Raw genomic sequence first — 23,189 nt, forward strand, 5'->3', positions numbered from 1 at the left:
GTGCTTTTTCTCAACGTCTTTATTCTAAACTTCTATTATTAGTACATGTAAAGATTGTCGCCAGTAACGTATAGAATGCGTAATATTTACTGTCAATAGTTAATGTGACTTCTTTCCATCCCTCTTTCACTTAAAATATATTTACCATTATTATAATTATTTAATTTTCATTATTGCGTTTATGAAACATTATTGCAAATAGCCAACTGACAGAGTTTGCATGTATTAAGATATAATTTCTGCTAATTATTTGTGAATAAACAGAAAGGTAGTGAATTTAGATTTTTATTTTGCAGAGGTGTAGTTCGAATGTTGAAACGCGTAGGAGTAGGATGCGTTATTATTAGGCACACAATATTTTTGCGGTGTCCTTGATATAAGTTCAACTATGCTCTTGCGTCTATTTCACACTCTGCTTATATAGTCTTCAAAGGAATGTTGTCACTTACTGTGTGTGTTGTTATGTTATCACCATTGTAAGTGACAGCCTAGTCAGTAGGGTAGAAAATTTCACACAGGCTGACAACATAACGATCCTTACTGGTAGTCCATTTTTTCCGTGATGTGTGAAGTTAAAGAGTGGCAGATCTATGGGCGCTCCCAGCAAATACAACTCTTGAGTGATCACTTTTGTAAAGCATGGTTTGGATTTAACGTCAAATTACTGTTTGAGATGTGTGTTCTTTGGGGTGTGTGTTAAAAGTTCAAGTTTTCCTCCTTGGTCCATTTCTAGTTAAGTTATAATTTATATATATTGAATACCAATCCTTCAGATAGCTTCATTTTACATTTTCGCTTTTACCAGCAGGAGCTGACCGACCGCGAACGAAGGCTCCAAACTCCCTGCCACACACTTCAGTGCACGATCGTTGGTATCAAATTACAACTACAAAGTCTTACCTTGTTAAGGTACAAGATCTAATTAAAACGTTTTATATTGGCCCAGGTTGCACGGAAACTCCACCGTGAGTGTCAATACCATTCAAAGCAAAGCATAAGTTATTCGTATCATGTTCTGGCCCTCGAGAGAGTTCTACAATTAAGGGATCTGAATCAAATTTTCTGGCCACCAGGAGTAACAAACGAAATTATATACTACTGCATCACAATAAAGGAATGCGATTTTGACCTTATCGTCACACATCTATGGCGTCTTCGACTTATCTATTAATCACATTTACAAAATCCGATGCCCCCGTTCAACAGAGCCTAACGTAGTTTCAAACATTTCAAAAATAAAATAGAACACATACCCTACTCTTTCGGTTATCCACAAACGAAGGGCATCTGCTTTGTCTTCATTTACTCATCAATTAATGCATTTGATCAACCCTTTCTTTGACCTTCCGCAAAACGAAAAGTTGAAAAATTTATACATTAGTTAGAATAGGTAAACAGGCCGCTTAACCCTTGCTGACAGAGCCTCCAAGGAAAAACTTTAATGGCATAGAAGATACCCATAGCTCCGAAGGGAATGCTTTATTGCTAACTTCGGGAGCTGAAAAAATCACATAAATCCGAAGAGAATGCTATATTGTTCACTTCAGCGGAGAAGATTCCACATAGCTCCAATTAGAATGCTGTATGGCCAACTTCGGCGGAGAACAGACCGCATTGCGCTATTAAGAATACTTTATTGTCTACTTTCCCAAAAGCGAACTAACTCTCCTCGCATTTAAGATGAAACAACAGCCTCCGCCATTCGCCAACTAGGACAGGGGATGTCAGCTCTAAACCAGTATCAATGTTACAATATATACAGATCACAACAGCTTTTCCTGCTCCCCGCGAGTACTGTTTAGAATAACGACCATATTAGCGTTGCGCACGCTGCGTCCACATTGCTCCAAATCTAGTAATACACCACTCATGAATTGGGTAAGCCATGTTATTATAATCGCTTTTTAAGATCGGCATACTAACCGTTGGCACATTATAGCCCTTAACACACAGGGTAATGTGTGACTGATTAATGATGATGAATGGCGGCCCTCTCATCTAACGACGCCCATGTATATAGTGTAAAACTTCTGTATAAAAACCCAAACTCACACAGTCCAAGCCATAGTCGCTGTCAAGTTTATTTCTATAATTATACGTGAAATATTTTTCTTCTGTGATGCAACAATGTTTTCATCAGACAATACTAAAGAACCAGCTGCAACTATACAAGATTTTGTCAAAATACCACTATTTCTAATAAACCTTAATGGTGAACAACTTTTCAAATGGACACCTGATGAGTTACCAAAAAAATATATTAAAACTGCATTCTGCGTCTTCAGCTCGTTTGTCTCATATAATTATTCAAGTATGGGACTCTTCTTCATATTTGACAGTTTGGAATCTTCATTAGATTATGCCGATCAAATCATTTATTGGGGTTATGGCCTTAATTCATTGATGAAGGGTGCTACATTATGGCTGGGACGGCATAAAATTGAATTCATTGTAAAAGGTCTGATTGCTAGGCATCCGAAAACCGCTGAGGGGAGGCAAGCGTATAAAGTGGTTGAATATTATAAAAAAATCTATAACTGTAATAAATACTTAACACTATGGGATATGTTTACAACGCTAATGTTCAGTTTACATCCTTTAACTCATTCAATTTTTGAATATTGGTTACGTGACAACAATGAGCAGGAATTCAGTTATAAATATCCTTATACGATGTGGTACTTATATAATGACAAGACACCATTATTTTATTCGATATCATATCTAGTACAATTCATGGGATCGTTTTATATGACGTTTTTATTTTTGGGTGGCGATTTATTGCTAATAACTTTGGTACATTTGGTTAATATGCATTTAGAATATTTGGCAAGCCGAATTGAGCAACTGCAGCTGACTGGTAAAGATGAAGACATGAGGCTGTTGGGCCCTTTGCTGTCATATCATAATGAAATATTGGAGTGAGTATAAATTTATCTAATTATACCCAGTTGTACTTTTAAACAGGGTATTACAACTTTGATTGGATAACGGTTGGTTGTACAGGTATAAAGGAATCGAAATTTGACTAAGCCATGTCCGTCCGTCCGTCCATCCATCCGTCTGTTCGTCCGTTAACACGATAACTTGAGCAAATATTTACATATCTTCAAGAAAATTCGGTACGCAAGCTTATCTGCCCACTTTTTCGATATCGAAAATTCAGAAAAATAGGAAAAATTATAAAATTCAAAAACGAATACCGCTAGGCTAATAAAGTTTGGTAGGTGGATTACTTTTATGACGCAAAACATAAATTCCAAAAAATTTTGGAATATGGGCGTAGCACCACCCACATTTATAAGAAGAAAATTTGGAGTTTAACAAGCCGTAAATCAAAAGCCCTTAAAGGTAATGCATTGAAGTTCATTAGTGGTGGGCTCTATATTATTTTTGCTTCTTTTGAACGAAAATAAGTTCATAAAAGAACCATATATGTATTATTGGGCAGCCTTATAACACTATTAACCACACAAAGCAAACAACAATAGCGTTTCAAGGCAAAGCTCGGTACCTAATGTTCAGTTTCACTCGAACTTAGACTTTATTACTTGTTTTTTATTATACTCAGTTGAGCAGAGCTCACAGAGTATATTAAGTTTGATTGGATAACGGTTGGTTGTACATATATAAAGGAATCGAGATAGATATAGACTTCCATATATCAAAATAATCAGGATCGAAAAAAAATTTGATTGAGCTATGTCCGTCCGTCCGTCCGTCCGTCCGTTAACACGATAACTTGAGTAAATTTTGAGGTATCTTGGTGAAATTTGGTATGTAGGTTCCTGAGCACTCATCTAAGATCGCTATTTAAAATGAACGATATCAGACTATAACCACGCCCACTTTTTCGATATCGAAAATTTCGAAAAACAGAAAAAGTGCGACAATTCATTACAAAAGACAGCTAAAGCGACGAAACTTGGTAGATGAGTTGAACTTATGACGCAGAATAGAAAATTAGTAAAATTTTGGACAATGGGCGTGGCACCGCCCACTTTTAAAAGAAGGTAATTTAAAAGTTTTGCAAGCTGTAATTTGGCAGTCGTTGAAGATATCATGATGAAATTTGGCAGGAACGTTACTCCTATTACTATATGTACGCTTAATAAAAATTAGCAAAATCGGAGAAGGATCACGCCAACTTTTAAAAAAATTTTTTTTTAAATAAAATTTTTACAAAAAATTTAATATCTTTACAGTAAATAAGTAAATTATGTCAACATTCAACTCCAGTAATGATATGGTGCAACAAAATACAAAAATAAAAGAAAATTTCAAAATGGGCGTGGCTCCGCCCTTTTTCATTTAATTTGTCTAGGATACTTTTAACGCCATAAGTCGAACAAAAATTAACCAATCCTTTTGAAATTTGGTAGGGTCATAGATTTTATGACGCTAACTGTTTTCTGTGAAAATCGGTTGATACCACGCCCAGTTTTTATACACAGTCGTCCGTCTGTACTTCCGCATGGCCGTTAACACGATAACTTGAGCAAAAATCGACATATCTTTAATAAACTTAGTTCACGTGCTTACTTGAACTCACTTTATCTTGGTATGAAAAATGAACGAAATCCGACTATGACCACGACCACTTTTTCGATATCGAAAATTATGAAAAATGAAAAAAATGCCATAATTCTATACCAAATACGAAAAAAGGGATGAAACATGGTAAGGTAATTGGATTGTTTTATTGAAGCGAAATATAACTTTAGAAAAACTTTATAAAATGGTTGTGACACCTACCATATTAAGTAGAAGAAAATAAAAAAGTTCTGCAGGGCGAAATAAAAACCCTTAAAATCTTGGCAGGTATTACATATATAAATAAATTAGCGGTATCCAACAGATGATGTTCTGGGTCACCCTGGTCCACATTTTGGTCGATATCTGGAAAACGCCTTCACATATACAACTACGACCACTCCCTTTTAAAACTCTCATTAATACCTTTAATTTGATACCCATATCGTACAAACTCATTCTAGAGTCACCCCTGGTCCACCTTTATGGTGATATCTCGAAAAGGCGTCCACCTATAGAACTAAGGCCCACTCCCTTTTAAAATACTCATTAACTCCTTTCGTTTGATACCCATATTGCACAAACGAATTCTAGAGTCACCCCTGGCCCACCTTTATGGCGATATCTCGAAACGGCGTCCACCTATGGAACTAAGGATTACTCCCTTTTAAAATACTTATTAACACCTTTCTTTTGATACCGATATTGTACAAACAAATTCTAGAGTCACCCCTGGTCCACCTTTATGGCGATATTTCGAAAATGCGACCACCTATACAACAACCACCACTCCTTTTAAAATACTCATTAACTCATTTCGCTTGATACCCATATTGCACAAACGAATTTTAGAGTCACCCCTGGCCCACCTTTATGGCGATATCTCGAAACGGCGTCCACATATGGAACTAAGGATTACTCCCTTTTAAAATACTCATTAACACCTTTCATTTGATACCCATATCGTACAAACATATTCTAAAGTCACCCCTGGTCCACCTTTATGGCGATATCTCGAAAAGGGGAAAACCTATAGAACGAAGGCCCACTCCCTTTTAAAAATACTCATTAACACCTTTCATTTGATACCCATATCGTACTCACAAAGTCTAGAGTCACCCCTGGTCACACCTTTATTGCGATACCTCGAAAAGGCGTCCACCTATAGAACTAAAGCCCACTCCCTTTTAAAATACTCATTAACTCCTTTCCTTTGATACCCATATTGCACAAGCGAATTCTAGAGTCACCCCTGGCCCACCTTTGTGGCGATATTTCGAAAATGCGACCACCTATACAACAACCACCACTCCGTTTTAAAACCCTCATTAATACCTTTAATTTGATACCCATATCGTAAAAACACATTCTAGAGTCACCCCTGGTCCACCTTTATGGCGATACTTCGAAACGGCGTCCAACTATAGAACTAAGGCCCACTCCCTTTTAAAATACTCATTAACACCTTTCGTTTGATGCCCATATTGAACAAACAAATTCTAGGGTCACCCCTGGTCCACCTTTATGGCGATATCTCGAAACGGCGTCCACCTATGGAACTAAGGATTACTCCCTTTTAAAATACTTATTAACACTTTTCATTTGATACCCATATCGTACAAACGCATTCTAGAGTCACCCCTGGTCCACCTTTATGGCGATATCTTGAAAAGGCGACCAACTATACAACAACCACCACTCCATTTTAAAACCCTCATTAATACCTTTAATTCGATACCCCTATCGTACAAACACATTCTAGAGTCAACCCTGGTCCACCTTTATGGCGATATTTCGAAACGGCATCCACCTATAGAACTAAGGCCCACTCCCTTTTAAAATACTCATTAACACCATTCGTTTGATGCCCATATTGTACAAACGCAACCCTGATCCACCTTTATGGCTATATCCCTAAATGGCGTCCACCTATAGAACTATGGCCCACTCCCTCATAAAATACTCTTTAATGCCTTTCGTTTGATACACATGTCATACAAACACATTCCAGGGTTTCCCTCGGTTCATTTTCCTACATGGTTATTTTCCCTTATGTTGTCACCATAGCTCTCAACTGAGTATGTAATGTTCGGTTACACCCGAACTTAACTTTCCTTACTTGTTTTTATATAAAAATGGCGAAAATCAGTGATTGAATTAAGGCCAAACTCCATAACTAGCCTTTAGAGTTTGGCCTTCAATACGTCCGCAATTTTTTTTTCTTTTACTTTGTACCAGCGCACTGCCCTCGAACATTGAAATCCGACTAATCATTAGAACACCCACAGAAATAAAGTGCTAATTTTTTTTCGCGTCCCACGCATTTTCTGAAAGAATGGGGATAAAAAATAAGATCTGTAAAAAAATCTGGTCATCTGTAGTGAAAAAATTCCATGGAAATTTGACCTAAAGGCTAAAAATACACTAGAAAATTGTATATGTCTTTATTGGCTAATATCTCGTAAACCAGTAATTTTAGAAGAAATAATGACATATGTAAGTATTAGATTGGAGTCAAAAATGCATTTTTGTTCATGCGATGCATGGAAGAAATTGCTCAACATCCTCGCCGAAAAAAATTCTGAAAATTCAGGAGAAATTGTGAGCTTTTTCTAACTTGCACATTATTATACTAAAATATATTGGGCTACACAACTGCATATTCAAAAATTTTCTAGAAATTTTGAAACAAAATTTGAAAATTTTGATGGTCATTTTTGAAATTTTGATTAATACTCCTTACCTTTGAATAACCTTTGACATTTTTTAGATGTGGTTTCTGTTAGAGCATTTGCGATATTTTAGATGAAAATTATCAATTAAGCTGTGAGCCACTGCATTTGAGTTTTTTTCAGCATAAACCAAGTGTGTAGTTATTTTTGTGAGTAACGTATGTACAATTTTTACTGCATTTTTAGACTTTAGGTCAAAAGCGCATGGAATATTTTCACTACAGATTTTTTTTCAGATCTTGTCTTTTATGTGGAGCGAAGGGGATAAGAACTTTACCCCTGAATTATCTCATTCTGTATATTTTTAGAAATTTAAAAAAGGTTTTGCTCAGTTTTACGCCATCCCACCATTGCAAAAATGTTACTAAAATTAAAATGCTCTGTTAAAATTAAACTGTGCTTAATATCCTACCAAACGGTATATACCATATCTAATCCATTATTTTGCATGTATTTTATTTGAACATTACAAAAAAATAAAAATTAACTTCGACTTATTAAAAGTCCTTGAAAGGGCACTCACAGGTACAACATTTATATGGGCAATTTACTCCTGATCCAATCTAAATAAAAGTCCTTATGTCATTATTTCTCCTAAAATTACCGGTTTACGAGATATTAGCCAATAAAGACATACACAATTTTCTAGTGCATTTTTAGCTTTTAGGTCAAATTTCCATGGAATTTCTTTATTGCAGATAGCCAGATTTTTTTACAGATCTTATCTTTTATCCCCATTCTTTCAAAAAATGCGTGGGGAGCGAAATAATTTGATACTTTTGCAAATACCATACATTCCTGGGTGTTCTACTAATCATGCTCATGATACATTTTTGTTTGGTCGAGTCGTTGGTAGGGTTTGCGGAGTGTCAAGATCTAAAACTACTCAGCTACAGAATAAATATCATGAGCTGAGTGTAATACTTAAATCAATATATATGACGCAGGATGCGAAGTCATTATCAAAAGTCTAAGAGGAATTGACGCGCAGGCACTTTCAATCAATAATAATTTTATTCTGCCTCATATTTTTTACTACTCAAATATTTTCATTATTGTTTTTCTCGCCTACTAATTTTTAGTATATAAACTTACAACAAGTGTTTTGTGAAACAGTGCGCGTCACTTCATCAAAGTATGTCCAAATACTCTAAACTTATTGACAGATCCGACATATATACTATATTTAATATATTTAAGTAATGTAGTATACTTATTAGGCAAGGTGAAAACAACCTTTCTTACAGAAAAAAGTTAGTCGGAGCCACCAAATGAGTTAGAGTTATAATCCTGGCGCAACATCGTTTAATTCGAATTTCGTTCTAAATTGTTTTAAAAGACGAAGTTTGTGATGTCTCGTAGTTCGAGAGGGAACAATAAAGTTTACTTCGTTCACAAGTAATCGGCTTGAAATTAATCCATTTAGTAGTTTTGTGATAATTATTCCACCAAGCATTTCCCTTTCCTCTAATCTACACAGCTGAAAAACGAGATGGAAGTCTTCATGCGACAAAGCCTGAAAATACGCTCATGTAGTTGTAGCTTAAGTGAGTATGTTTGCAAGGCTTTCATGCTGAATCCGCTTATGCTATCTCCAAGGCGAATCTATACCAGGTGGTGGCAAAGCGAATTCAATCAATTCGCCGTGCAGATGAATGTCAAGTCAAAAGAAAATTTTCATAGATTTCGATTAACTGACATTTTGTTGTACAAGGCTTTGTATGGAAAATTATCAAGAAGAAGCAATCAGCTGATGGGATAACACCACCTGTAACGACGTCACCTTGGTTATCTCCCTATATTTCACCATGCAGAATTCAGTACCCGGTTTTGTTATCCAAACAGCTGATTGCTTCTTCTTGATTATTTTCCATACAATGCCTTGGTACAAAAATATGGCAGTTAATCGAAGTCAATGCTAATTTTATGCTGATCTGACATTCTTCTGCACGGCGAATTGGGCGAACTCCCTCGCTATCACCTTTTATGGATTCGCCTTGATATTAAGTCAAAAGTAAATTAGCATTGATTTCGATCAACTGTCATATTGTTGTACTAAGGCATTGTATCAAAATTTATCAAAATTATCAAGAAGAATCAATCAGCTGACCGCATAACAACAACTGGCACTGAATTCGCCTTGGCTCTGAGCTAAAAATGTAAATTTTCTCTGCACTATTCTTTCCTGTTTTTTTTTTTTTAATTTTAGTTACTCCGAAAAAATTGACGCTACCTTCAGTCTCTCTATTCTTCTCAACTACATGGGCTCAGGTTTGGTTCTCTGTCTAATCGGTCTACAACTGGTAACGGGTACAGAGCTTGTAAGTGTGTTGAAATTTATCGCCTTTCTCATAGCAGCCACGGTTCATGTGTATTTCATTTCCTATTTTGGCGACAAACTTATTGATTTGGTAATAAGTGGAATTTTTAGTAAAGTTTTTTTATCGAAATTTGCAAACTTTTTCTCTCTCAGAGCACTGGCATAAGTGATGCGTTTTATAATCATGAATGGTATAACGGAAACTACAAATATGTTCGTATGTTGGTATTGCCAATAGCCAGATCTCAACGGTATGCACATTTGACAGCTTTTCGATTTTTCGAGATCTCAATGGATAGCTTCAAATCGGTAAGCAGGGGGCGTGAATTAGTTGTTAAGAACTTAAAAAGTTAACTTTATTCAAAACGTGTTTTATCTTTTTAGCTTTGTACGACTTCATATCAATTTTTCACGCTTTTGAGGACTAGGCTAGTGGAGGAGGCTGGCTAGAGACTGCAAGTGAGGTAGTTGTCAAAACATGCTGAGTTCGTAACTTGAAAAAAGTTTTTGTTTTTTTGGTAGGAGTTAAACTTGCATTAATCAAAATTAATAAATATTTGTCGCTTAAGTAGATTAATTCATGGCCTTTTATTTCGATTTCTGTTGCTAAACCAAAACAAAAGGTTTTGAAAGTCGTCACGTCTTTACTGCCATGAAATCCAAGATAGCCAAGCTGACTGAGTTTCCGGTTAATGCAAGCAACACCCTGCCAAACGTTAGGGTTTTTTTTGCAATCCTTCTTTGACCCTTTCTGCTTTGCTTCGACCATCGCATACAACAAAAACCACCAAACGGCCAGAAACGTGTTTAAGTAAAATAAAAAAGTGTTATATTGGAGTTGAGTTTAGAGGAACTGTGGATTTAGTTGATGATTAACAAAAGTAACCGCTTTTATTAGCAGTTGGTAAACAAGATGTCGTTCAGTCACTGCACTCATTTGTTGTTTCAATTAGCAGAAAATGTGCCACGAGAGTATCATTGACCTTTTACGCCTTTACTTGTTTGCTTGGTTTTACAATGCTTTTGACTGTAAGACGATGTAATGGAAATAACATGAGCCCAATAGAGATTTGTTAAAAGAAATGAGAAAAAGTAGATATATGTGAGTATTAAGACGGAGCGCTTAGAAGAGGAGTTGTTTGCTTCATATTAATGCGTCAGCGGCTTTGCAAAATACAGAAAGTAGTCAGAACTAATGAGACTTCAAAAAGCGCAACACACCCTAATTATTTTGAAAACTCCGCTCCCAAGAACACTAATTTTTTCTTACCTTCGACCATGTCTATTATGTATAACTCGAGGAACAGCAGCACTTTACTAGAGCCCAAATGGCTGGAGTAAAATTTCTAACATGTAAAGTTGAACTGGCCGGTCAATAAAGAACTCACATGAATGTACTGTCCATAGTGTTACCAGACTTTGTTTGACTACCAAACGGAAAGCCCTCAATTAGGTGCCAGCACTTATGTTATGGAATAACTCTGTCCTCTTGGCAAATACCAAAAGTTTCCTAGGACCTCATTAATTATAAAATTGTAGATTATATATATTGCAAAAACAAAACCTTTGTCATTTGGCTTGGTTTTAGAGATATACACAAATTGACAGTAGTTATCGATAAATCGACTGACATATGAAAGAAATAAAAAGTCTTCAAGCACTGTCCACTTCTGATGTACTGTAGTGTTTTTTTCGCAGCCTGGCCACCTGAAAGTGGTCGGTGTGCCACACTATTATCCACAGCCTAGTCGCTGTACCGTTTTTCGTTTTTTTTTTTTTTGTTCAGTATCCGTTTTCCTCTTGGCTTAACCATTGGCATTTTCAGTTATATACCTATCGAGTTAATTTCATCTGCTTTGACTACCATATCCATTTCTCGGGCCGCGTACTCTATATTGTCAAACTCATGGATTTGTTCAGTATAAATATACCATATTTAATTAAAGATACGACTAACATTTATCTTATAGTGAAATAAATTAAAAAAAATGCAATTCTTTAATATTAAAAAAAAAATCTTTTTTATAAAGCAATTTTTGCGGCTCTGCAACCGTTTCAACCTTTTTTTATATAAACTCATATTTCAGTTCATTATTCAACCTTATCACGTACACTTAAGCCCTCCGGCTATGGCTCAAATCCCTTTTGTATGAGTATTTTATTATTTTCATAACCACACTGACTATTACGTCTGCATAATTTGTGCCTACAATTAAAAACTTTTTTGATTCTTCTTTTTCAATTGAAAAATGTGTGAGGAGCGACTGGTCATTTGTTCCTTTTTTACATTTGCCACACGGTGTGCTATAAAAAACGTTGTTGTTGTCATTCATCATAAGTTGCTCGGCGTTTTATTGCTATGCGATAATGAAAGGACAAATATGGGAGCGTAAGGTGTGGGAAGACAAAAGAGTGCTTATATTGAAACAAAAAGTGAAAAAATGTAAATAAAATATTTTAAGCTCGACTGTGATAGCAAAAAAAAAACATTTACATAACAAAATAATAGGATGTCCTTGTGCTTCTCTAAAAACTTTATTATTCGTTTTCATCTAAATTTATTTTTATATTTAATTTAAGTCAGTAGAGTACAACGCTGGTAGAGCTTCGAATACAAACGCAGTTTTTTTTTATAATAGTATGTGTTTACATGGAACGTGTTTGAGCATAGAATGAGAAGATTACTGCTTGAAGTACAATTTAAGACTGATAGACTGCTTGTTTTACAGAATCCAAATTGGATCAGGCCTAAGTTAGGAGGGGTGACCCTACAGGAGAAACCTTGCACAAAGTATCTAGGAATCATCCTAGACAGTAAGCTGTCATGGAAGCTCAACGTGGAGTAGAGGGTGAAGAAGACTTCAACGTCACTTTATGCGTGTAGAAGAATGCTGGGGCGGGGCTTATCGCCCTCTCTTCCTCATTGGATTTTACAGCGATTGTAAGCCCTATCCTATACTATGGAGTTCTTGTTTGGTGGAAAGCCACACAAAAACAATCTACCTCAAAAATTAGAGGGGGTATGCAGACTATCAATGCTTAGCATTACGGGAGCCCTGAAAACAACCCCGACAGCTGCACTGCATGCCATTCTGCACATTCCACCTGTAGACCTGGTAGCAAAGAACATAACGTTAACAACTGCAACCAGGCTCGGTGCCTCGGGGCAGCTTGAGCGCCGACCATACGGCCATAGTAGTATAGCGTCATCAATCACAAGACGAACAGATTACCTGATTCCCTAACTACGCTTCGAGGGCGATCTTAAGGCCACAATAGAGGTGGACGGTTGGCGCATGGGTGCTCAAATGGCGGACGAGGCGATACATGTGTACGCAGATGGTTCCAAAGTAGTGGAAGGTGTAGGGTCTGCGGTATACTGTGCTGATCCGGAAATAAACAGATCCTACAGGCTGCCGAATTACTGTAGCGTTTTCCAAGCGGAAATAGTAGCCGTAACCAAAGCAGTAGAAACCCTGGAAGAAAATAGCCCAAGCTGCAATCGTGTTAACTTTTATATTGACGTTCAAGCAGCAATTAAGGCAATAATCTCGCATAGCATAGCATCTAAATGCATGTTAGAGTGTAAGCAGTCCCTGGAGATAATCGGGACAGGGAGAAGCAAACATCTATATTGGGTCCCAGGGCATACGGGGAATAGATGGGAATGAAAAAGCGGATGAACTCTGTAGCTAAAAAGGGCGCAGCCTTTGAAGCTTGCTCCGTAGACGTCCCAATTAGAATGGGCGAGATTAAGCGAAGGTGAGAAGTGCACATGTTCGACCCAGCAGGCGTCGGTTTAAGCGCGGGGCTGTAAAGTATCGAAGATTATGTGGAGGTCTTACAACCTCAGACTAACAAAGTTGCTTTTATCATTAAAAAGAGAGGGCTGTAGACTCATGACGGGTATTCTGACTGGACACTGCCTTCTGGCGTCACATGCCTTTAAATTAGGCTTGTTCAGTGATAGCAGACGTAGGAAGTGTGGGCTGGAGGAGGAAACGCTCGAGCACGTTCTGTGCTCTTGCCCTGCGCTTGCAAGGCTAAGACTCCAGCTATTAGGAGTGATACAGCTGTCAGATCTAGAAGAAGCAAGTGGCTTAAATCCTAGGAATCTTCTAGTATTTGCCAAGAGGACGGAGTTATTTTATAACATAGGTCCTGGTTTTTGATAGGGTTTTCAGTTGGGTCGGTAAAACAAACTTCTGGTAACACTACGGACTAATTCAGTCCTCATGGACCGGCCAGTTCAACCTAACCTAACTTTTACAGAATCTCTGTCGCTACGCTCACACGACATGTATGTGAACGCCGAACAGTTTTCTCTCAGAAGCTTTTCGGAAGCTCTCCGAAGCTCTCGAGTGCACCACTGGTTCAAGTATTTTTATTTTTCCCAAGCAATACAAAGAAGCCCATTATAACCAATTCCAATGCATTGAAATCATTTGGTCGTATGCTTTAGCGCTTCCATTTCACTGTTTTTTCCTTCTCTTTCCTTTAATTACAATGAAATAAACTGTAAAGTTACGAAAATTATAAAAATATAGCAACCGAAATATATGAGACATTGCGTTGGTTTCACGCTTTGGGAAATTATGCAAATTATTTTTTATGCTTGAAGTATTGCGCCGCATTAAGTGCAGGAGCATGAAGCTTACAGCTTTTGTTTAAATGGAAAATTTTAAAGTACAAATAGCTTAAGTAGTAAAAAAATATGCACTCAAGCAGATCCTTGTTTCTAAGAAAGAGATGAACCTAGCAGTGGTCAACAAAATTGTAACTGAAGCTGTAGTGGTAAGAGTAAAATCATCGTAGTATGATTGGTTTGGTTGCTGATTAACGTGCAACGAGGCAAGACGTATGCGCGTATGTTTTTTGACACTCAAAAAGTGAATCTTAAATATGCTCAAAATATTTTATTTTAATGTAAAATATAAAAAAAAAAATATATACTATATAAATATAACATTACACAATAAAAACGTTATCCGCATGTGCGTTTGTTCGCAAAAATGTTTTATGAAACGCCCAAATAAACAATGACCTGTCTCAATGTTGCTAATCTGCTTGTTGCTGTCTAAGCAGTGCTTCGCTCCATCCAATAGGTACGACCACTCACAAATTGTCATAGATATCCTCTAAAGGGAATCCAAGAAAACTTGCTGTTTCAAAGAGGTTGGCCCAGATAAGGGTGTAAGAGGCTTTCGTTACACATAGCAATTGAAAAGATTGTTGGTGTCATGCGGGCACACGTTACAAACAGCACATACATTGGGTATATTGGAGTTCATACTAGATTAATAAGAGTCACCCTATTACAGTATTCCGATAGAAGTTGAGCTAGAGCGACGCGCGTCTACCTGGGAAGGTTGCTTTCCTCAACTCTGAGTTTAGAGTACATGTTGTTGTTGTAACAATGCTTCGCCCCATCCAATAGGTGCGACCGATCACAAATTGTCATCAATATCTTCTACCGGGAGTCCAAGGAAACTTGCAGTTTCAACAGGGGTGGACCATAATGAGAGGGGTGTTAGAGGCGTTGGTTCCACATTACAATTAAAGAAATGGTTGGTGTCATGTGCGGAGACATTGCAAGCGGGGCATACATTTTGTATGTCGGGGTTGATTCTGGATAGGTCAGAGTTTAACCTGTTACAGTATCCAGATCTACGTTAAGCTAGAGTAACTCGCCTTTCCCTGGGGAGTAATCGTTCCTCTTCCGCTAGTTTTGGGTACTGTTCTTTGCATACTGGATTCACCGGGCAATTCCTGGCATAAAGGTCCGACACCTGATTGTGGAGTTCGCTGATCAGACGTCACACCCAAGATTTTGGGGTGTTAAACAGTCGGTAGCGTAGTGCCATTGACGTGGATGTTTAAAATGGTCGACATTTGGGACGTCCATGTTGTAAATAAGGTCGCGGAGGATTTAGTCGCTGATAATGCCAGGTTTCGCGAGGCGAAAAATCTGGAGAAATCAGGGAGGTAGCCGTTCTCTGTATTCTTGCCGTATTCTGTTTCATATCTCATCGATTTTTGGGCCTGGGCCTGTGGCCATTATTGTGCAGTCATCGGCGTAGGAAACGATTGTGACTCCTTCCGGTGGTGAAGGTAGCTTAGATATGTAGAAATTAAACAAAAGTGGGGATAGGACACCACCCTGTGGCACCCCTTGTTTAATTCTCCTTGGTTTTGATGTTTCGTTTCTAAATTGCACCGCTGCTGACCACCCAGATAATTTGTGGTCCACCTTTTAAGACATGGAGGAAAGGTAGACCCTTCCAGCTCTTGCAGTAACGTGCCATGGTTGACCTTATCAAAAGCTTTTGATAGGTCTAGCGCAACGAGCACATATTTGTCTTTAATAACTGGGTTCGCCGCGCAATCCATGGGATAGTATTCTCAACTCATGGGTTCAATCATAGGTGGTTCTGAGATAGTTCCTGCCTTTGAATAATTAACTTAAATTCACATATGTAACTCGGACTACAGCGCGGTTGGTACAAATGCGGCTACCAACTGTTCTACCCTGTATCGGTTTAGCACCAGTTCGAAGGTATTAATTTCACCTGTACTGAAAAACTGGTGCTTTGTTTGTCTGTCTGTCATTTTCGCTACATGGTACTTAACCCTTTCGTTGCCATTACTGAAATACTAAACCAAACCTACATCAAGCGCGAAACGTAAATATATAACGCCTGATACATTGCCTCTGTTGTTGTCATGTTTTCATTAGCTCAATTTAAAAATACCCAACACAGTTTATGAAAAATGGCCCTCTTTTGGCATTATTGAAAAGTTAAAACTTAAATAACCGCAACGAAAATTAACATATAAATTGGTTATAACGAGTTACGAAAAAAATGTTAATAATAGAGAAAGGACAACAACAATTGTGATGTGGGGCTAACACAACAACAACTTATGGTAGAAACAAATAAAACAAAAAACAAATCCTAGGTGTCACGAATAATTTTAAAACAGTATTGTAGCAAACTTTTAGGATCAATTAAATATTTTATCAAGGGAACAAGGTTAAGGCTGCTTTGAGTGATTTAATTCGCCTTCGTTGTCATTTTTGGGTATGGAATATTGAATACTTATCACAATACGGCATTTTGTTGCTTGATTTTTTCCCATTTTGTTGTTGTTTCTGTCAATCTTAATTAGCTTCTCCATTGTGGTTCATTAATCCTTTAAATGTGTTAAGAAGTGAACTGCGTGGTAACACGTGTCAATTTTCTTCTTTTCTAAGACTTTTCTTACAAACAGCAAATGGCTTTCCCTTAGCTTGGTTTAATTCGCAAAAGTTTTAGTAAAGAAAGTAATTGGCGAACTTTCAGGCATACTTTTATACTCAGTTGAGCAGAGCTTACAGAGTATATTAACTTTGATTGGATAACGGTTGGTTGTACAGGTATAAAGGAATCGAGATAGATATAGACTTCCATATATCAAAATCATCATGATAGAAAAAAAATTTAATTGAGCCATGTCCGTCCGTCCGTCTGTCCGTTAACACGATAACTTGAGTAAATTTTGAGGTGTCTTGACGAAATTGGGTATGTAGATTCCTGGGCACTCATCTCAGATCGCTATTTAAAATGAACGATATCGGACTATAACCACGCCCACTTTTTCGATATCGAAAATTTCGAAAAACCGAAAAAGTGCGATAATTCATTACCAAAGACGGATAAAGCAATGAAACTTGGTAGGTGAGTTGAACTGATGCCGCTGAATAGAAAATTAGTAAAAGTTTGGACAAAGGGCGTGGCACCGCCTACTTTTAAAAGAAGGTAATTTAAAATTTTGCAAGCTGTAATTTGGCAGTCGTTGAAGATATCATGATGAAATTTGGCAGGAACGTTACTCCTATTACTATATGTATGCTTAATAAAATTAGCAAAATCGGAGAACGACCACGCCCACTTTTAAAAAAATTTTTTTTTTAAGTCAAATTTTAACAAAAAATTTAATATCTTTACAGTATATAAGTAAATTATGTCAACATTCAACCCCAGTAATGATATGTTGCAACAAAATAAAAAAATAAAAGAAAATTTTAAAATGGGCGTGGCTCCGCCCTTTTTCAGTTAATTTGTCTAAGATACTTTTAATGCCATAAGTCGAACAAAGATTTACCAATCGTTGTGAAATTTGGTAGAGGCTTAGACTCTAGGACGATAACTGTTTTCTGTGAAAAAGGGCGAAATCGGTTAAAGCCACGCCCAGTTTTTATACACAGTCGACCGTCTGTTCTTCCGCTCGGCCGTTAACACGATAACTTGAGCAAAAATCGGTATATCTTTACTAAACTCAGTTCACTTACTTATCTGAACTCACTTTGTATTGGTGTAAAAAATGGCCGAAATCCGACTATGACCACGCCCACTTTTTCGATATCGAAAATTACGAAAAATGAAAAAAATGCCATAATTATATACCAAATACGAAAAAAGGGATGAAACATGGTATTTGGATTGGTTTATTAACGCAAAATATAACTTTAGAAAAAAACTTTGTAAAATGGGTGTGACACCTACCATATTAAGTAGAATGAAATGAAAAAGCTCTGCAGGGCGAAATAAAAAACCCTTGAAATCTTGGCAGGAAAACTGTTCGTGGTGTTATATATATAAATAAATTAGCGGTATCCAACAGATGATGTTCTATGTCACCCTGGTCCACATTCTGGTCGATGTATGGAAAACGCCTTCACATATACAACTACCACCACTCCCTTTTAAAAGCCTCATTAATACCTTTAATTTGATACCCATATCGTGCAAACACACTGTAGAGTCACCCCGGGTCCACCTTTATGGCGATATATCGAAAAGGCGACCACCTATAGAACTAAGCTCCACGCCCTTTTAAAATACTCATTAACACCTTTCATTTGATACCCATAACGTACAAACATATTCTAGAGCCACCCCTGGTCCACCTTTATGGCGATATCTCGAAAAGGTGACCACCTATACAACTACCACCACTCCCTTTTAAAACCCTCATTAATACCTTTAATTTGATACCGATATCGTACAAACACATTCTAGAGTCACCCCTGGTCCACCTTTATGGCGATCTCGAAAAGACCCTTTTAAAAAGACTCATTAACACCTTTCATTTGATACACATATCGTACAAACGCATTCTAGAGTCAACCCTGGTCCACCTTTACGGCGATATCTGGAAAAGGCGTCCACGTATAGAACTAAGGCCCCCTCCCTTTTAAAATGTTCATTAACCCCTTTCGTTTGATACCCATATCGTACAAACAAATTCTAGAGTCACCCCTGGTCCACCTTTATGGCGATATCTCGAAACGGCGTCCACCTATGGAACTAAGGATCACTCCCTTTTAAAATACTCATTAACACCTTTCATTTGATACCCATATCCTACAAATACATTCCAGGATTACCCCCGGTTCATTTTCCCACATGGTTATTTTCCCTTATGTTGTCAGCATAGCTCTCAACTGAGTATGTAATGTTCGGTTACACCCGAACTTAAACTTCCTTACTTGTTTTCAATTGGGACCTGTTGGCATCCCTTGTTTAACTATTCTACTTCACCGATATCTGCCGACCACACAGGTAATTTTCGGTCAACCTGTTGAGACGCAGAAGTTGTATAACTGCTCTTGGTCAATTTTATTGCCATTTTGTAGTCAAAACGGACGGCAAATGCATTTGACATTGTATAATAGGTCTTTTCATTGATATGGTCAAGTTTGTGGCCGAATTTTACCTAGTCAAAGTAAATTTGAGAACACACCAAAATTTGTTTTAATCTAACTGCGAAAAGTGTGATCACTGCAGTAAATTTTTATGTTTGTAAATATTGAGGAGATTGTTGTGCTTATAGTCTATAAGAAGGGCTCAGTACAATACAGCTAGTATTATGGAGCTTTTATTTTGACACGACCTATATAGATACCATATTTAACTTCGATACTTCACTATGTCGTGAGTGACAAATGCTGAACAATAAAAAGGGCATATTACGCAGCCATATACACTGGACTAGGTCGATTTATTAACCGATATCGCGCCATCGATTTTTTGATAGGATTTGGGCTCAGGAAAAAAAGTTCCACTACGCATACCCGAGCCTGCAAAATTCCATTTTTTTTTTTTTTTACTTTTTTTTGACTTTGATTTTTAAGGTTTTTTTCATGATCTACTAAAAAAATTTTCATATGTATACCCTGTCCGAACCAAAAATGTCCGCTAAAAACGCTGTCGATAACAGTTTTTTGAAAAAAAAAAAAAATACATATTTTAACACGCTATAGGTGAAGTATTCAAATACATAACATAATAAAGATCTACTACCATAGTTGTGCTTTTAATAGTGAGCATTTTATGTACAGAACATTCGGGTTTATTTACTAGAATGTTTAGTGAATCGAACTACACAAAAGGGCAGAGTAATCGAGAATTTCCTAAAATCTGCTACAATTCATATTCATTGAGGTTTTCATACTTACTGTTCTGTACTACCAATATTTTGAATCAAAATGCATTCATATATATTTAGATAGTTTAAATATTCTTTATTTAAAATATTTTACTAAATCATGTACTACACTATTTCCTTGTTTCTTTGTTTATATCGTAAGTTTTTGCTTTTTGGTTAACAATACTCGTCCTTAATTTTTATTTTTTTTTGTTGTAATTTTTGCTTATTTAATAATTGCTTGCAAATTAATTTATGTATTCAAATGCATTGGTGAATTTAATTTTGAATGAATTTTTCTGTAATTTGCATGAAGAGCAAAGTTGACGAAAATTTCATAGTTCAAGCATTGACTGCAACATAGCTGTCGTAATCGAAATGGCCCCAACGATCGCGAGCTTTTGAAAAATGTTCGGCTACTTCTGCTCTAGGTAAACACTCCATCGTAGATTTTCTTTCGAAAACGGTCTATCTCGATGTGAATTCAGCGAGATGTCCGGTTGTGTTTATTCGAAGCACTTCTCCTCTCTAGTTATAACTTAGGCCTTTTTAGTAACCGCAGAAGAAACTACAAGTAGGACTAGCTGCAAAAGGAAACGATTGAGCACGTTCTTTGTCCATATACTGCGCTCGAGGGGTGAAGGCTCCAGCTTTTAGGGGAGGCAGAATGCCACATCTCGAGGCAGTAATTATACTAGGTTCTAGAAATCTCCCAGTATTTGATAATTGAACGCAAACCTTCAGTGGAGGGGTTGTTGTGTGATATAAATCTGAGCCTGACCAAAAGTGATAAGGATTCCCTTAAATTTTATAATCATTGCGCAGAAGTTGGTCTCATCATAACCACCGATCCTACCTTATAATGTAGCTTAGATATGTGTCAATAAACTTCGGCGGTGCTTCAAAGAAATGCCTATGTGAAGTGAAGAGGTGCTACGTGAATATAATAGAAGCTACGGGATAACCATCTGATGACTTTGTTGACAAAATTACTGCATCCTGCTTTAAAATTTGGCTAAGATAAGCGTGATACCAATAAGCTTCGACTTGCAAAGCAGATTATCTTTTTTTCCGGGTTGACAGCTTTACCACTTATGTGCTCTAGGTAAAAGTTCCTTCAATACCGGATGCTTTCGCTGCTCCTACTTCACAACCGGGGGATAAAGAAACGAATGCATAGATTGAAGACATAATCTCTTCAGCCTGCCGAAATGAACATACTATGGATACAGTAAGTTTGTCGGTATCATACAAAATCCTATAATGGAAAATGTTGCTCCGGCCTGGAAGGAAGGTTTTCTTATCGGAGCCCGCCTACGGGAGCAGAGGCAGAGGAAGAGGGCGATCCCCAATACGCCGGAAAGACCAGGTGGAAAACGATTTCAACTTTATTTGTGGCATTAGTTTGTGCTAGTTAATGAAGAAATGACTGGCGCAACTTCTTGGCCTGTCTAAACCGTTAAAGCCGTTAAGTGCCAATTACATTAGTAAGCAATACATATACGGGCTTTAGCCACAGTTTATTAAAAGCCATGCGACAATGAAAGTTTTGCTAAATGATGCCAACAGACCTCTCGACATAATGCTTGACGGTAGTATCGGGGTGAAATGTTACTTAGACGATAAGAGTTTTTGCGCAGGTTTAATTCACACACTGAGTTTGAGTCTTTGGTTGCTTACTCCGTAGTTACCCAACTCTTTGACGATTAGCACTCTAGACAATGAACAACTGCTCCTTGCTTTTAACTATTGGGTTGCTATTGCCTTCTGTTTGTATGTGATATAAAAATTTGTTGCAAATATTTATTTTGGTCTTCGTATTGCCGAATCATCAATTACCTGTTTATACTCTTTTACTTGCTTGCTTAAGATTTATTTAGCTAATTTATTTTTGCATGTAGATATTTAAACATATAATTTTATAAACTCGCAGTTCTTTAGTCTATGTAATGATGTATATGATTGTTATAAAACAAATAAATGAGCAAATAAAATTTGAGTTTACTTTGCGCATCATTGCTGCACGCTTTGCTTTGAAAGAAAATTAAAATATAAAGATTCAGCGTTCGTGTTTTTTTCAGCTCATAAAAGTAGACTAATTGAAATTCAGTAGCTTCAGTTGCTGTCTTAACCATTAGTGTAGCCTACTTTAGGGCGTTTTAACATAACACTAAACTTGTATAACTCTGTTGTCTGCTTAAATATTGTTTACTCAGTTGAAATTCGAAAAGTTTTGCTTTGTTTATTTATAATACTTTTATTTACTTTTAAATACGTATGTATGTATGGGAATCTTATATTTTTTTTATTGTAGTTAATAGCTATTGTATGTATGCGTGTATAGCACTCAACTTACATTTACTTGATTATTTATTCATTCGTTAAGTTTCTGTTGTTGATTCCTTCGTTCTTTTGCTCACTGATTAAAATTTTATTTATTTTTCGTTATTTAAGTTATGCTTATTTGTTACCATCTTTCCATACATGTTTAACTGTAGGTTTTGTTTTGTTTTGTGAGTCTTATATACTTAATTTTTTTTTGTTTCTTTCTCCAATATTTTCTTATTCTACCTCAATATTCCCTTGTGCTGCTTTATAATATTTTTATATCATTAATAATACTAATTTTTTATTTTATTTCGAAATTTATATTTTTTTTTTGATACTCCCTTGTCTGTTGTAATTTCTTATGCTACTTGTAGATGTATAATTTTTAAAGATTTATGCTTATCTACTTAAATGCTTAATCTTTTAATGGCATAAATGCATAATGACTTAATTTCGGTTTGGTTCATTAATAATTTATTTTAATATTATTTAGTATATAAACTCCCTTGTATTGGTTTTAATTTGTTATAAATAGTTTTCCTTAATTTGTTTTTTTTTTCCATACATCATATTTTGTAGAACTTTTAAGTTATTTTGAAGTAATATGATAAACATTTACAGCTTCTCTAATATATCTCTAGACATACATATTTTCATATGTAAGAATTTGTGTATGATTCTAAGATAACTGAGTATTGTACTTGAATAATGAACCAAAGCATTGTCTTTAAAATATTTCACTAACCGATTGAACTACAGTTGTGTAAGAAAAAAATTCTCAAGTTAGTCGCGTTACAGACAGCAAC

The 23,189-nt window shown here is 36.5% G+C and overlaps 1 protein-coding gene across 2 annotated transcripts in view; it reads left to right on the top strand.

The window, feature by feature from the left end:
• LOC137252206 (serine protease easter-like) overlaps positions 1 to 23,189 on the top strand; it is a 339,821-nt gene that overhangs the window by 237,920 nt on the left and 78,712 nt on the right. Inside the window, exons 10-12 of one of the 2 annotated variants that reach the window (XM_067787600.1) lie at positions 9,475 to 9,676; positions 9,739 to 9,894; positions 9,970 to 10,102. The exons of the other annotated variant lie outside the window; for it this stretch is intronic. Of the exons in view, the coding sequence (XP_067643701.1) occupies positions 9,475 to 9,676; positions 9,739 to 9,894; positions 9,970 to 10,035 (424 nt within the window). The 3' untranslated portion in view covers positions 10,036 to 10,102. Of the gene's footprint in view, positions 1 to 9,474; positions 9,677 to 9,738; positions 9,895 to 9,969; positions 10,103 to 23,189 lie in introns of those variants that run through there. 2 annotated transcript variants of the gene reach the window in all.

This window comes from Eurosta solidaginis, chromosome 5 (genome assembly GCF_040869045.1).
Source record: "Eurosta solidaginis isolate ZX-2024a chromosome 5, ASM4086904v1, whole genome shotgun sequence".
Lineage (NCBI taxonomy): Eukaryota > Metazoa > Arthropoda > Insecta > Diptera > Tephritidae > Eurosta > Eurosta solidaginis.